Source organism: Perca fluviatilis, chromosome 15 (genome assembly GCF_010015445.1).
Source record: "Perca fluviatilis chromosome 15, GENO_Pfluv_1.0, whole genome shotgun sequence".
Classification (NCBI taxonomy): domain Eukaryota; kingdom Metazoa; phylum Chordata; class Actinopteri; order Perciformes; family Percidae; genus Perca; species Perca fluviatilis.
In genome coordinates this window covers 29,471,679-29,487,974 of record NC_053126.1, presented here as the reverse complement: position 1 = coordinate 29,487,974, position 16,296 = coordinate 29,471,679, and the positions used below count along the sequence as shown (strand labels likewise).

General features: G+C 41.8%; 1 protein-coding gene across 1 annotated transcript in view; it reads left to right on the top strand.

Annotated features, from left to right (window-relative positions):
* Nucleotides 1-1,102: 1,102 nt before the first annotated feature.
* Nucleotides 1,103-16,296, top strand: part of hdac5 (histone deacetylase 5) — a 54,265-nt gene continuing 39,071 nt past the window's right edge. Inside the window, exons 1-2 of the mRNA XM_039824699.1 lie at nucleotides 1,103-2,610; nucleotides 15,401-15,487. Coding sequence (XP_039680633.1) covers nucleotides 2,451-2,610; nucleotides 15,401-15,487 — 247 coding nt within the window. The 5' untranslated portion in view covers nucleotides 1,103-2,450. The remainder of the gene's footprint in view (nucleotides 2,611-15,400; nucleotides 15,488-16,296) is intronic.

Genomic DNA, 16,296 nt, shown 5'->3' with positions numbered 1-16,296 from the left:
ATTAAATACATATAGTAGGTGACACTGATCCCTATTCAACACACTATATTACAATTATTATTATTTTTTTTCTCTTTCAATTTCTCTTCTAGGTTGTAAATCGCAAGTTGTTTTTTTTTACGATACGATATTATATTGATTCTTTGGACAACGGCACAATATTTACTGCTATCACAAAGTCTGCCACGCTTTCGAATATCGATTCATTTCGGGGGCCTGCGTCCGATACGAGACGACACACGAGATCATTTAATATAGTCTGTTGCTTTTACATATATATTTACAAAAAAACAACTAACATGGCATTTGGAATTTGGAGCAGTTTGGATATTGGATATTAATACACTGTGAATAAAACTAAACGCCGGCACTATAAAGGTTGTTGGGGAAAAAGGTTGAGTTAAAAAAAAAAAAAAAAGCAATACCACAGGTCAAGCAATCGGCCCGTTCCAAACAGGCACGTTTTAAACAGGCGCTGCACTAGTGCAGCAAAAAAAGAAAAGGAATGAATGAAGGTGAATGGTGGGATGTATGTAGAAGGAGTGTTTATTTCTCCTCTTGCGTGTTGTGAGGCTTACTGAAATAAAAAAAGAGCCGTTGTTGACTTTCTCTTCATCCGTCTAAGTTTCTTTCCACAAAGTGATCTACTTTCAGCTTCTCTCTCTCTCTCTCTCTCTCTCTCTTTTTTTTTTTTTTCATGCTCATCCTCCTCCCTCTGCCTTCTCTCTCTCTCTCTCTCTCTTTTTTTTTTTTTTTTTTTTTTTTTTTTTTTTTTCTTCTTTCAACGTTCATTCAGCAGCTCAAAGAGCGTCACAGACACACTCCCGTGTACATACACTCCAACACACACACACACACATACATACACACACACACACACACACGCTCAGACAAACCGTGAATATTAGCCGACTGACCAGCAGCTGTTTCCGCTCGCCGTACAAAGCTTGGCTCTGCGGCAGCCCTCTTCCTCCCCACCCCCCGTGTGTTTTCAAACAAAAAAGGGAATAAGAGGGACAACGTAGCGATCTCTGGCTGCTCTTTTTTTTTTATTTAATTAAATTTTTTTATTTTCTACGAGGATTCTAACTCGCCGCCCTTCTACTCCACTTCGGCCTTATTCCCTTCCCTTCCCACTCCTCACATTTCCACATTTCTTTTTATTACACAGTGTTCCCTCTCTCTCTCTTCCTTCCATTTCCCTCTCTCTGTCATTCTCTCAGCGCTTGGTTCTAATTTTGGATGCATGGAACCTCGGGGAGCGCTCTCCCAAAGCTATTTACGTCCTCGCCTCTCCTCCCCCTCCTCCTCTCCCTCTCCCTCTCCCTCTCCCTCTCGTCGGCCGGGAGGAGAACAGCATGAAGATCCTTTGATGCAGCCGAGCAGGGGAATTCTGCTTCTCCTCGTCTCTCTCTGTATTTTTTGTTGTTAGCTGCGGGAAAAGTGGCGAAGAGGCTGCAGCAACTGATCCCTCCCATCACTCCTCAGCTTTATGGAAATGCACAGGTTTTTATTTAATTTTTTTTTTTTACAGGCTACACACAGCATCGGGGATTACATTGATTGCCTCCTGGTCTGGGTTTTGCTCGTTCAGTTTGGTTGGCAAAGACTCCGAGAGGGGTTCAGCGCACCAGAGGAAACAAACTTTTATTTTTTTTCTTCCATCTGCAACATACCAGCCACTGTCACTGTTTTCAGGATCCGGCAAAGTTCTCTACATGGATCGGGACTCCAGGTGATGCAGACAAGACCCAACTGACCCGGGGAAAGTCACATTTCAGCTCATCGCATCGACTGAATTAAAGCTGTGCATCTTTCTTTTCTTTTTTTTTTTTCGATTTGGATTCCTTCCCCCCCAGCCGAGCAAAAAGGCAAAGATTTCTGGAACCTGCAGCTGAGGCTGCACCGTTTAGAAAAAAACAAAAACAAGGATTTTTTTGTCCTAGGTGTCAGTGACTGGCCATCACAGCACAGACTGAACAGACTGAACAGCCAGACAGCGGAGGCTCCAGGAACACTGAAAGGCAGAGGCTACCTGCAACAACCCCCCCCCCCCAAAAAAAAGAAATAAATCAAACTGAGGCCGCAGCCTGAACAGGATATCTATCACAATAAAAGCACAGAGGAGGCTTTTCTGCGTTCTCTTTGGAATTTTTGATGGAATTCACGGTATTTTCACTCTCCAAATCCGTTTAATAATGATCGTTATTACAATGAAAGCTCAGAAAACAATTTTTGAAGTTTTCTGTTTTGAAGTAACCGATCAATTCGTTTCAATCCCAGAATGAGTAATCTGTGATTTAAAAAAAAAAAGGAATCTTTCATTGCTTGTGTCCCCCAGTCCCCCTGGCAACTTGAATCCTAAACGGAGCCATGCCGATAGCTCGGAAGAAGAACTGACTCTGTGTTTTATTCTGTGACAACGAAAGAGGGCTGCCCCTTGTCTTGGCATGCTGTTGCATCCCACGGTGTCAGGATTGTGCACCATGCTGCAGACCATCTACGAGACGGAGTCCTGTTTCTCCTCCGCCAGCACAGACGGCCACCGCCAGCCTCTGGAGCTCCTGAGTGGCAACGGGGGCTCCAGCAGCACTGCCATGCCCACCGCCGGTGAGTCATCTCTGGGAAAAGGAAAAGAGGTGGTGGGGGGAGGGCGGTGGGGGGGGGGGGAGGCTGATGGTGGAGGTTTGATGGTGGATCAGACTAAAAGGTTTGGATCCAAATGTTAAAAAGGGTTATTTATAATGTCTGTTAATTACTTTGTAGTGTTGCTGCTGTTGTTGTTGTTGTTGTTGTTGTTGTTGTTGTTGTTGTTGTAAGGAAGGCTGATAACACTTTATAATAATGGTACATGACTTCATGCATGAAAAAAGCATGAATTCATTCATGCAGTACTTCATAAACTATCAGTAATGTACAAGGATTAATAGTCTCTCATGCATGACCTAATGCAGGAAGAATCCATTAATAAAAGCCTCAATTAAGGTATTTCAATCGATTTCTGATTTATTAATATACCGGAAGGCTATTTTTATTGTTATTTTTTGGTGTATCGCAGAAGCTGTTCGTGTATGTGAATGGTTATAGGCTAAAAGGCTTTTGTGTGTGTGTGTGTGTGTGTGTGTGTGTGTGTGTGTGTGGTGATGGTGGTGGGGAGGGATGTGGAGTAGATGTAGAAAGTGGCATGAAAAGAAAAGACTCAAGTAAACCTCAACATTTAAGAACAGCACTTGAGTAAATGTACTTAGTTATATTCCAGCACTGTAGAACAGGACGTAAGGATGGCCAGTAGGTTTAGGTCAGAGGTTTTCAAACCGTGGGCGACACGAAGCATCGATACGGCGCGGAGTGAACGGGGCAGGCGCACGCCGCCGTTCCAAACACAACGGGGGGGAAGTTAGGTGTTGCCGTCCGAGCTGCTTATCAACCCGGTCGGCGGTCTGAGCTGCAGGAGAAGCTGTGACACGCCACTCACGAAGGCAACCGTGCTTCTTTTCAAACCCCCACGTTGTCCTCGGGTCAGATTTGACCCCGTTATCAACGTTTACATATCGGATATATGGCTTTCTATTCAACCAAATTTCCAAGAGGAACCGTGGCTCCGTCCGGGCGCTCATAGCACCCCCCGAGACGATTTGTGATTGGTTTAAAGAAATGCCAATAAACCAGAGCGCCGTTTTTCTCCCGTCCCAGGAATGCTGCGTGGACTGGCCAGAACCTCCTCCTCTGCAGCGCTGTGGAGGAAGGTCTGGCAGTGCGAGACTACTGGACCACTGAGCCGCTCGATATATCCATTCATATACACATCTGTGTTGAAAACCTGTGGACATATAATCCAAACAACTTGACATAGGTGTTGACGCAATAACGGGGCAGATGAATGAGTCAGTTTTGAAGCAAAGCCACAGATCCATGAAGCACCAGGTCTCCTCTTCACTTTGTTAGGAGAAAAAAGGGCCAGAATGCCACAGGGGCTGCTTCATAAATCGCACTCTCTCGTGATTTCCTGCAAAGTCCCATCCACTGCCGAGCGCAACCCCTCGTCAGTTCACGGTGTACGGATAACCTTCGTTTGGGGACTTTTGTCGAGACTTTAAAAGAGCATGTTTTGAACACCGAGCCTTGAGTGTGAAGCGCAACTCCCAGGGCGCTATCTTCATTTTTAATATATGTTTAGTATATACTGTGTCTATATGTATATTTTTTTAGTTTATTTTGAACATAAATAAGAACAGGATGTGCATTTCAGCACATCCTCTGCAAATGATTTCAACATGATTGCCAATGATTCAAATAAGGATTCCCATGTCCTACCTCCTTTATCTACTTTTGCACTTATATTCAAACAATTTCATTCCTCACTTATTTATATATGTGTACATACACATACATGCATATATACACTACTGGTCAAAAGTTTTAGAACACCCCAAATTTTTTCCAGGTTTTTATTGAAATTCATGCAGTTCAATGTCTTATTGTACTCTGAAATGAAAGAATAGAACAAACGAACAATTTAAGTTAAAAAATAAATCATGGAATCAATTTATAAACCAAAATGTATTCTACATTTTTGACTCATCAAAGTAGCCCCCTTTGGCAGATAATAACAGCTGAACACACTCGTGGAATTCTTTCTACAATGGAAATCAAATATTCTTCAGAAAGTTCTTCCCAACTCTGTTGCAGAAGTTCCCATAAATGTGTGGCACTTGTAGGTTGCTTTGCTTTCACTTTTCTGTCCAGTTCATCCCAAACCAGCTCAATGGGGTTTAAGTCTGGTGACTGTGCTGGCCACTCCATGTTTTTAAGCTTACCATCTTGTTCTTTTTTGCTAAGGTAGTTCTGGCATAGCTTGGACTTATGTTATGGGTCATTATCTTGCTGTAGGATGAACCCCTGACCAACTAGGCACATACCAGAGGGTACTGCATGGCGCTGCAAAATGCTGTGGTAGCCGTTTTGGTGCCTTTCACTCTGTACAAATCACCGACCCTGGATCCAGCCAAACAGCCCCAGACCATCAGGCTTCCTCCTCCATGTTTGACAGTTGATGTCACACACTGAGGAACCATCCTTTCGCCTACTCGACGGCGTACAAAAATCCTGCGTGATGAACCGAAGATTTCAAATTTTGATTCATCGGTCCATAACACCTTCTTCCAGTCTTCAGTAGTCCATTGGCAGTGTTTCTTGGCCCAGGCAAGCCTCTTAGCAATGGCTTTCTTGCTGCAACTCGACCTATCAAACCTGCAGCTCGAAGTCTTCTCTTTACAGTTGAAACTGAGACTTAATTATTACGACCACTATTAAGCTGTGCTTGAAGCTGTTGTCCTGTGGGCCGCCTATCACGCAAGCTGTTGACTCTCAGAAACTTGTATTCTGATTCTGTTGTGACTTTGGGTCTGCCAGACCTCTTCCTGTCAGAGTTTCCCCCAGTTTCTAAGTGCCTTTTGATGGTGAAGAATACTTGTACTCACTGACACCTTGACTTTCTTCGCAATTTCTCTGTAGGAAAGACCAACATTCTTAAGTGTTATGATGGTCTGTATCTCTTCCATTGTTAATTGCCTTTTTCCCGCCATTTTTATGGCAGCACACTACTTTCTGCAGTACAATACTGTTCAAATAATGCTCACGAGGGTATGGTACCACAGTGTGTTCCAACAATACTTTTATACAAACAGAGGGGGTTGTAAGTAATCCAGACAAGTTGGAACACCTGTGGGAACTGGTAGCACCAACATTCAAAGCTTGATCAACCTCCATTGCTGCAGAACAGCTTTACCTTGTTAACCCATTTCTTGTTCCCTGAAAAAGGCCTTTTTGTAAAATTCTGAAATGTACATGTTTTGGGTAACCTTACTTTTTTTTTTAACCTCAGGCAGTTCACCACTTACCTTTGTACCATTTCAAGCTATTCATTGGACTTGAACAGCTAAAATTTCAATAAAAAACTAGAAAAATTGGGGTGTTCTAAAACTTTTGACCAGTAGTGTACATACTTACACACACTTATACACATGCATACACATATACATATACACACATGCATACATACATGCAAATACACATTTAGACATTAGATATGTGATTTATCTAATGCTAAAGACGCATTTAGAGAGTGAGCAAAGAAATGCAGTGCTTTTCTGCTGTAACATTTTTGAGGTGCCCCGCTGTGGGATTAATAAAGCATTTTGAATGTTGAATCTTTGAGTCTGCTGAACAGTGTGGCTGCCAGAGTGAGGTGAGCCTGGTTTGGACTGTGGCCTGATGCCACTTCTCGAAGCCAGCAGGTTGTTAAGCTACAAGCTGGACTCACACTAATACATTCACACTAATCTTCTTTTCGGCTGCATATAAGGCGTTGGCTCACTGGCAAGCCCAGGTCAATATACATATATGTGTTTGTTTGTTTGTTCAGACTTAATAGGCTCACAGACACTGGGATATTGATGTTGTAGGGGCAATGTGTCCTCGGCTGTAACTTGGGTTGTTCTCAGATTAGCGTTTTTGTTTGCTCTTTAAGCCCAGTTCAGACTAAAGATTTCGCGATGATGCGTTGATTCTTGCAACTTCTTGCGACGAGCCGCTCTGCAGCGTTCTAAAACCTGCCCGTTCACACCAATGCGACGAGACGGTGCATCATCTCCATGACAACGCCTCGTTGTACATCCGCTCTAACTTCCGACTTTTAGGCTTTTTTGTAGCTGGATATATCATTTGTTTTGTCTAAATATGAATGTGGTCAACGTTAGTGATAGTGAGGTGCTTGCTATAGTTACATTTCTAGCGATGAATCGCCGAAAACAGGTTTTTATTTCTCTGATACACGGCTTTTTTCTAGCGCCATTGGGCGGAGCTCCCTCTCTTCAGTCACTCTCTATCTCGCTTGACCATATAACGTTACCGTGCTTTTGGGTGGTCGTTGAGGCTCCGTCTAAAACACTGCCATTTCAACTAGCTGTTTGTAACATAAAAATAAAATGGACTATGGAGCATTTTATTTCTATTGGCTTCTCTATTGGCTGTTGAAACAGGTGACGTTTCTTATGTCCTAAAGCCAGCCTCTGTGACGTGAACAGCTGAGTCGCAGCAAAAACCATCAGCTGGTTTGAGTCGAGCTGAGACGGGCCGGTTCAGACCGCTGCAACGTTTTTCTGCGACTGAACTGGGCTTTGGTCAAATTGGTCACATTCATAGTTCCATTCCATTTACCTCGGAACTCGGAACCCGGAGCTGGGAATGATGTCACACCAGAGTTGAATGCGTTTCATTTACAAGTCGGATTTTCCGTTGTTTTCATTAGCTCTAGCCAGGTTAGCCATTGTTAGCAATGCCAGTTGAAAACAATGCAATACAGTCCTTCCAGAAAATAGTTTTTTTGTGATTGTTGCGGGCAAAAGTCCTTGATTATGTGGCACTTTTTCTTAAAAAATGTGATGGAATATGCGGGATATTTATGCAATTTTATGCGATAAAATTTCGTGAACTTGTAAAAACTGCGGTTTGATGAAAAATAGAAAAAAAAAGTGATTCCCAATTTTCAATAATGTTCACGTCGCGTAATTACGTCACTTCATAACGTTCTTGTGTGAAGTAAACGCAACATTTTTCAACTTTCTGCTAAATATATATGACTTTTTTGCAACGAAAATGCGGGGATTATGAAATCATGCAAGCCCCGCAGATTTTGCGCGGAAAGCGGCAATTTATGCGGCGAAAGTGCGGTGTATTTGAAAAAATGCGGCCCCCGCATAAATATGTAGACTTTGGCTGATTATGCATTGAATTATGCGATCACATAATCGTGTTTTTCTGGAGGGACCGACATTAAAATGTTTTTTTGTGCATACAAACCGCGTAACAACATGTCCACAGATAGAAGTTGGACAGAACTGTGTGTACGACTGATTTAGTGAGACACAAATTAGACAGAAGTGCTAATAAACTGTATGTTACTACAGCTTTCACAGCTGTTGATGCACGGGGCAGCCACGTTTGATTTTTAGCTCGGGGTACTCCAAGGTTGTCTGAGTTCCGATCTCGGAAATCCAAGATCCGGGGGGGGGGCGGGTTTCTGACTTTGACCTCGGGAAAATCCGACTTCTGAGTACAAATGGAGCGCGCTAGTATCCCTTAAAACCTGTTACGTATTTAATGTGACACTAATGTGATTCTTTTGCATTGATTCTATTGCTAACAAAAAAAATGGCCAAACTACATAGCTAGTGACTACTAATCTGTGAGCAAAAATATTCCAACCAGCAAACAGATGTATTTCCCATCCCAAAAATTCCCATCTCTAAACCCTTGATTAACTGCTGTGTGTTTACTATTAGCAAACGGTCACCCTCATTTGGAGTTGTGCGTCTGTCCAAGACAACAAATGTCACTTTGGCCTTCACTAACTCCTGGGAATAATATCTGGCTCTTAAGCTGCTAAATGCTCCACTGTGCTCACCAGCTAGTCTCTAACTTTGTCCGTCTGCTGTTTGCTGCTTGGCCGGGAGCTTCTAATTGGCCTATCAAAGCTTGCGGGCTGCAGACCAAAAGAGAGGAGAGAGGGTTTTTTTTTTTTGGGGGGGTTCATCCTTGGGCTGCTCAATGATGAAAAAAAAAATGAAAATTGTGATTATTTTGTTCAATATTGATTATTTAACACAAATCATTGACTTTTGGAAAGATGTTCCATGTATTGAGGTTAAAAAAGTTTCACAGTGAAAACCTTGAACTGTGACTTTTCAGAATCCAAATCAGAAATCCAAATCCGAAAGGAGTTTATTGCCACAGGGAGTTGTTGATTGGTGCCTACATACACAAACAAACATTTTCCATTAATAAGGAATAAACAATACATACAGAAACAGAAAGTGTATATACTATAGTAATTACTATATACAAATTTCCCCCTTAATACTTTTTTCCATTCAGAACACAAAACAAAATAAGAGTTAACTTGCAAATTGCAATGTGCAAAATAATCGTTTTTCTTTTTTTGTGATCGTTATGAGTCGAAATTGTAATCGCGATTAAAATTTCAATTAATTGCACAGCCCTAGTTCATCCCTATGAAGGACCTCCTTCACAGTCAGTGGACCCATTGGTAATATAAAAATACTGATACAGTAAGTGAAGTGTTAAACAAATGCATACATACTGTGTAAAAGACGTTGAGCCTGGTGTAACGCAACAGACAGCATCCGCTACAGTCTGCCAGCCCATAATACTTTTGGCCCACCCTCAGTTTCTATAGCAACGCTACACATGTGACTTCTCTCTCTCCAAGCTTCTAATTTGTCTAAAGTACACACAACCATTACACTATTTTTACCTCACTCTCTTTTCTTTCTCCCTCTCTGTCTCTCTCTCTCTCCATCATAGCTCTTTTAGTGTTTGCAGGGCTGATGTCATAGTGCCTATTTTCTCTTAGCAGTGTAGAACGAACAAGACAGGGAGAGCGAGAGAGAGAGAGAAGAAAAAAAGATGAATATTGGTTTCCAGAATTACCTCCCAGCCACCACAGCAGCAGCAGCAGCAGAAACAGATAAATAGGGAGACAGACAGTAAAAAGTCAACTCAAGTGGACCTCTCTCTACCTATTTTAATGAACTATACATTTTTCATAATCAGCACTTAGTGTAGCATCTTTGTTTATTTATTGGCTGACAACATCTGATAATGGCATATGAATTTAGATGGTAAATGTAAACTGATGAGAAAAAATCAGGCTAAAACAACAGGCTATTAGGCTAAAGTCTCTTTGTTGCTTAGTTTATTGTTCCAGTAGTCTACATATCGCCGATGTTTCATTTCCGGGATTTTTCAGGTGCCGCTGGATATTCCGCCAGATGTCCCTCATTTTCGACCGAATGTCCGTCATCTTTCGCTTTCTTTGTGTTGACGTTCTAAACGAGGACTATGCTTAACTGCTCCTCAGATCTCTGCCGGTTAAATCCAGACAGCTAGCTAGACTATCTGTCCAATCTGAGTTTTCTGTTGCACGACTAAAACTTTCGAACTTACACGTTCCACCAAAACAAGTTCCTTCCTGGGGCTATTTGGCAGAGGCACCGTTGCTCTGTCCAGCGCATAGCGGCGCCCAAGAGGATTGTGATTGGTTTAAGAAATGCCAATAAACCAGAGCATGTTTTTCTCCCATCCGGGAATGCTGTGTGGACTTGCCAGACCCTCCTCCGCAGTGCTTTGGAGGAAGGTCTGGCAATGTGAGGCTATTGCTCCAGTGTTTTTGCACTACACCTTTCAGAGATCATCTGTCAAGCTCAGGTGTTTGTACATGGACTACTTTCCTTTGTCTGTTCATGCTAACTATTTATTTATTCTTCTTGTGTTTATTCCAAACTAACTGGACACATAAAACGCGTTGTGTGTAGAAGGCTTTAGACAGTAAGTGTGTAAAACAGAAAACAGCATTTATTATCTGAATATAGGCTGGACCATAGTTATTTGTAGGATTCCTGTCAAAGGCGCGCGTTGGAAATTCCCAGTTGTTGGATTGTAGTACAGAATTGGTGCATTCCATTGGTCCATTTAAAAAAAAAAAAGGTCTTCACCTCAACACTGAAGGATTCTCAAGTAACTGAAACTGTACATCAGAGCTGCAACGAGTAGTCAATTGATTAGTCTTTTGTTGAATCTGCAAATATTTTTGATGATCGACTAATCGTTTTTTTTTTTAAATGTCACTCCACCGCTGCAGATCAGCCTTCACTTTAATTCACAGGGCAGTCAAATGGCTTGGATAGATAAAAAAGGAGTGTGACTGACGTATGTTATGTGCCAAATTGTCAATATGAAAACATCCACTTTTCTGTAGGTTTGATTTATAACACAAACATTTTCCAAATGCACTAAGAAAAGATAAAATGCATAGAATGCTGGGTACTAAGGGTGTAAATCACACATTTTATCACGATATATTATATTGATTCTTTGGACAACGATCTATATATCGTACATATATATATATATATATGTGTATATATATATCTCTCAAGAATCATCAAATTTCATGGGATGTGTATCGATGACTTTTATATATTTTTTTACACACCGTGGTATCGACTTTGGTATTGTGTACTTTTGGTGGAATCAGTACCGACTACTAGATTTTTTTGTATTTGGACATCCCTAGGATGTAGTTTCAACAGGTTTGGATTTAAAAACAAGCTCAACTATCAGGTGCATGATATTAAGTGGCGATAGCAGATTATTCCACCGAGGCTAGGGAAGGTTAAAGCTTTATCCATGAAAATGTAGTCTATACAAGATCTAAGATTGCCTTCATTGTCCCACAGAGTGGGAGGTTTGTCTTGGGCTTTTCACCTATGCTGCTGCCATAAAAGACAATATTTCTCATTACAGCGATAGCGCATTCCTATTGGCTGTTCGTCAAATGAAAATGCCATGCGCAAGACGGAGAGATAATGTTGCTAATAGTTTAGCCATATGCTAACAGTTGCCAAAGGCTCAAGTCTGCAGCTAATTCAAGTTCAGGTTTACAGTATGTAGCTAGCTATAGCCTCAAATTACAGTATGTCATCTCCAAAATACTTTACAGGCCTACAAGTTTGCAACGAAAACAGGCAGCAAAACATTATTACGCTTCATACAGTAAGCGTGTGCTTTTCTAGTGGGAGGGGCTTAGGACAGAGAGAGGAGAGCTGCAGGTCTGCATTTTCAAATTCTGTCTCTTTTTTGTCGCCTTTCCAGAAAACTGCCTTAAAATGCTTTAAGGAGTGCCTTTAAGAGCGCCGCTGGGAATCAACCTAGATCTGACCAGTGCAAACAAACACCCTGAATCTGTGCCTTATTCATAATCTGTACATAATAAATTTCAGCCAACTATGTGAAAAGGCTTCACGATTGTAAGTTCTGCGCGTGTGATGCATACAGAGTCACATTAGCGCCAAGGAATAATCCCCAGTCTGTGTTCGATTCTACCAGAAGTCACTGACTGGACAAACTGGATGCACAGTCCGTCTTTCATTCTTTTTACGGCATCCGTCCTGGTGCTTGACTTACTGAGCAGTTAGAAACTGACATGATTGACTGAAATGTTGCCTCTTTGTCAGACTGTGTGTGTGTGTGTGTGTGTGTGTGTGTGTTTACCAGACTATAAATGTCTTCAGTTTGACGTCAGACGCTGGCTGCTGTGGAATGCTGCTCTCTTGCCAATCGGACAGTTATACACACACACACACACACACACACACACACACACACACACACACACACACAAGGGACAGTGTGTGTGTGTTGTAGTGGAAGGGGAGACACGTGCGTCACAGTGAAACACCAGAATATTTGTTTAGGTAATTTAGATCTGAGTGGCCACACACACACACACACACACACACACACACACACACACACACACACACTTATTTATCCCCAGCTTTCAGTTTTGGCTTCTTTTAACTGCTTTTTCCTAAAACAAACACAGTGACTGAGCTAGCTGAACGGTAGGGCTGCACAATTAATCGCAATTTTATCCAAATCGATGGCGATATTTGTTAAAGGCGTAATATGTGCCAAGTCATTCTGAATGAAGTATTGTGGTGCTGCAGAGATGTCCCCGGCCTACAAATTGTTTCCTACAGACTAAAGAAAAAAAAAGCTAGGAATCAAAATGACAATGAAATGGCCAAAAAATAATCTTAAAAAAAGAAAATACTTGCCGGTTATTCGCACACATGCTCCTAAATACATTTTACAATTCGCACACATCTATTTCTACTCGCAAATGCGAGTGAAAGGCTGGCACTGTCGAGCCGTGCAGTACATCCTTCTCTTTCTATGAGGTCAAAGGTCCGATGTCAAGGCTGCGACTAAAGACGGAAGATCTGGAATGATGAAATCTTTCCTGTCTCAATGCCGCCGAGCCGGGCTAATAGGCTTGGTCTAAGTGTGGATGTTGGTGTTTGATTGGCTTAGCGCCCACGTGGGACGCACAAGCAGAAAGGGAGTGCAAAAGGACAGGAGGTGACCATTCAGAACACCTTTGCGCAGAGACGTCATAGGTCACACTACACCGTAGATAATTCCTAATTCAATTTCCTCCTTGTTTCCCACTCACACCCACATTTCTCCTTCATCCGTCACTAAGAACTATACATTTAAAGGTGCAGTTAGGTAAGCCTTATAAAACTTTCTGTCATATTTGCTGAAACTGACCCTATGTTCCAGTAGAACTACATGAAGCAGGTCATTAAAAAAATAATAATCTGGCTCCTCTGGCACCACCTACAGCTACACAACAGTGAGATTTGCTAAAATCCCCTGCTCCCTGTTCAGATGCACCAATCAGGGCCAGGGGGGGTGTCTAACTCCGTGTCAATTGCTGCTCATGCCCACGCATTCATTCTCCCTTGTGGGGTGAACACAGCCCCTGTGTTGTCTCCTGAGATCGGGCTTTTTCACAGTGTATTCCAGCATTTAGCTTATATAAAAAACAGTAAATATAATAATAGAAACAGGAATGAAAAATGTTAAACCAAATGTTACACAAACCTACTACTACTACTACTACTACTACTACTACTACTACTACTACTAATAATAATAATAATAAATATTGCACATTAACTAATCGCATTCTTTTAAAAAATTCTCAGGAACCGTAAAGCTTCCATTTTGGGAGAATTTTTTTATTTTATTTTATTTTCCAGCTCAGGTGTTGTCTCATGTGGGGGCCGTTGTTTTTTCGTCTGTGTGGAAGTTCCAAATGAAAGAAGAACATAATCAAATGTGAAGTACGCTATGGTGTTTTTAAACCACTTCTTAATCTAATTTACAGAGCAATTACTGTATCGTGATATATACTATGATAGAAGATTTTGTCCATATTGCCCACCCCTATTATATTGTATTCCTTATCTTAACTTCGCACTACTTTTTGTGTTTAGATTCTCATTTTTGTTGTTACTTGTGTAATCCTTTTTTTCTTTTCTTTCTTATACATCTTTTATTAGCGTTGTTGGAGGGAACCTGAGACGACGGCCTCCCTGTAAATGCTGTGCACATGATAAAGAAAGCCCTTAAACCTTGAACCGTAGCTATCTGTGAGGCAGTGTGTTAACCTGTTGCAGCTGTTGCCTACCGTACACTAGAAGACTTTGAACAGACTTTGAGAAGACTGAAGTCTGACACCATCTCACATCTAAAGACAATCGCCTCACATCTAACAGGAAAGACTGGGGATCTAGATTAGAAATGAACAGAGCAGAGAGCAGAACAGAGCTGCTGTCGGCTGGCTGCGCTTGTGCTCGTTTACGCGTTGGTATCATTAAATGCGTTGCATTTCTCACAGAAAGGGGAAAAAAAAAAAAAAAAATGTACGCACCACGACTGATGCTGGTGAGTGGCTGTCTAACATTAAGGGCGCTATTTCAACGATCTAAGCGCACGGCGTGAAGCGCCTGGCGCAGGTGCGTTTAGGGCGTGTCCAAATCCACTTTTGCTAGTTCAACGGCGGAAAAAAAAGGGTCCGTGCGCCGGGCGCATAGTTCAAAAGGGTTGTACTTAGTGTCTTCATTAATTCATAGGTGTGTTTTGGGCGTCACATGCAGTAAACCAATCAGAGCGTCATCTCCCATTCCCTTTACAAGCCAGGCGCGTTTGGACCTCGGCGCATTGCTATTATGATGGCGGATTTGCACCGTCATATTTTTATTTCTAATCTTTTGCATGTATGTGTGCTGCTGCGCTTCCCTGTGTGTGTGTGTGTGTGTGTGTGTGTGTGTGTGTGTATTATGTGTGTGTGTTTTTGTGTGTGTGTGTAACAAGCATAGTTACGTATGCGCCGCCGAACCTAGGAGCATTTTACTAATGCGCTGTTAAAATAACAATGAAATGCTGCGCTGTTGACTTTAGATCAGGTTTTTGTTGGTCAATGGCGCGATCACTTCCCGCTGCCTCAAGATAGCAATACGCCCAGAATGCACCTGAACACACCTCCCTGTAAGACCAGCACGCACCATGGGCGCGGGTGCATTTGCTGTTAAAACGACGTTCTTAAACTAGCAAAGCCACGCTAGGGTCACTTTAGGGTCCTAAACGTCATAGAGGCTCGATAGGCAAATAGTGTTGTCATGGTATTGGTATTGGTACCTGTATCATTACATTACATGTCATTTAGCTGACGCTTTTATCCAAAGTGACTTACAATTGCTTTATATGTCAGAGGTCGCACCCCTCTGGAGCAATTGGTTGATGTACTGCATTGGGAATGGAACCTGGGTCTCCCACACCGAAGGCAGGTGTCATATCCACTGCGCCATCACCACCCCCGAAATGTTTGGAACGATACCCAGCCCTGGTCAACACATCTTCCGGTCTAATTATTTTCTCTCTCTCCCTATGCCTGTCTGTCCTGCAGTAGTGGAGGTGAAGAGCAGCCTCCCATCGGGCATGCAGAGCCCAGGAGGAACAGCAAGCGAGCAGAGAGGAGGAGGTGGAGAAGGGGGTGAGTGGGGTGGGGGGGGTCCGTGTTTCAAATAGGGGCTTTGATTTAGAGGGTTAATTGCCTTTCTTATATTGCACTGGAACTTTTAATCGTGTATTTTATACCTCTCTTCTTCTTCTATTTTAGCTGTTTTTATTAGGGATCGACTGGTACTGGTTTATAAAGGCGTAGTTAATAAAACCGATAACCGATATTTGGAACCGATATTCATATACAGTGAAAATGAAAATCTTGAAGTCAAAATTAAGATTTTGGAATGTTCCAAATTTCTTTAAATGCTTTAAGTAATTATTTAATAAATGAGAAACTTTCAACATAATTCCCAGTAGAAGAGAGTCAGATAGTGTTATGGGGGGGGGACACACACGACATTGTGGTGAGTGAAACCAAAGCAGAGGGCCAAAATTGAAGACTTTTTAATTAATTAACTTTATCGGTTAGCAGGCAAATAAAATGGCGATACAGATAATCAGCAAACCGAAAATCCGTTTATTCCTAGTTATTTTTTTAAAAGTATTTTTAACTGTTTTTAACCGCTCTTTATTGTTTTTTGTAAACTTTGAATTGCCTTGAATTTTTGACTAGTATCAAAATTCTAAGTAAAGTCATGAAAATTAAAACAAATAGAGAAGAACACACAGATACGGAAGAGGATTAGGGCCACATGTGAAAAATGTATTTGAGTTCTGAGTTTAAAGTCATAATTCGAAGAGTAAAGACAGAATTCTGAGGATAAGGAGTCAGACTTTTTTCTCAGAATTACTTCAGAATTCTATGTGGCACTAATCCTCTTCCATAGTTAGATACCT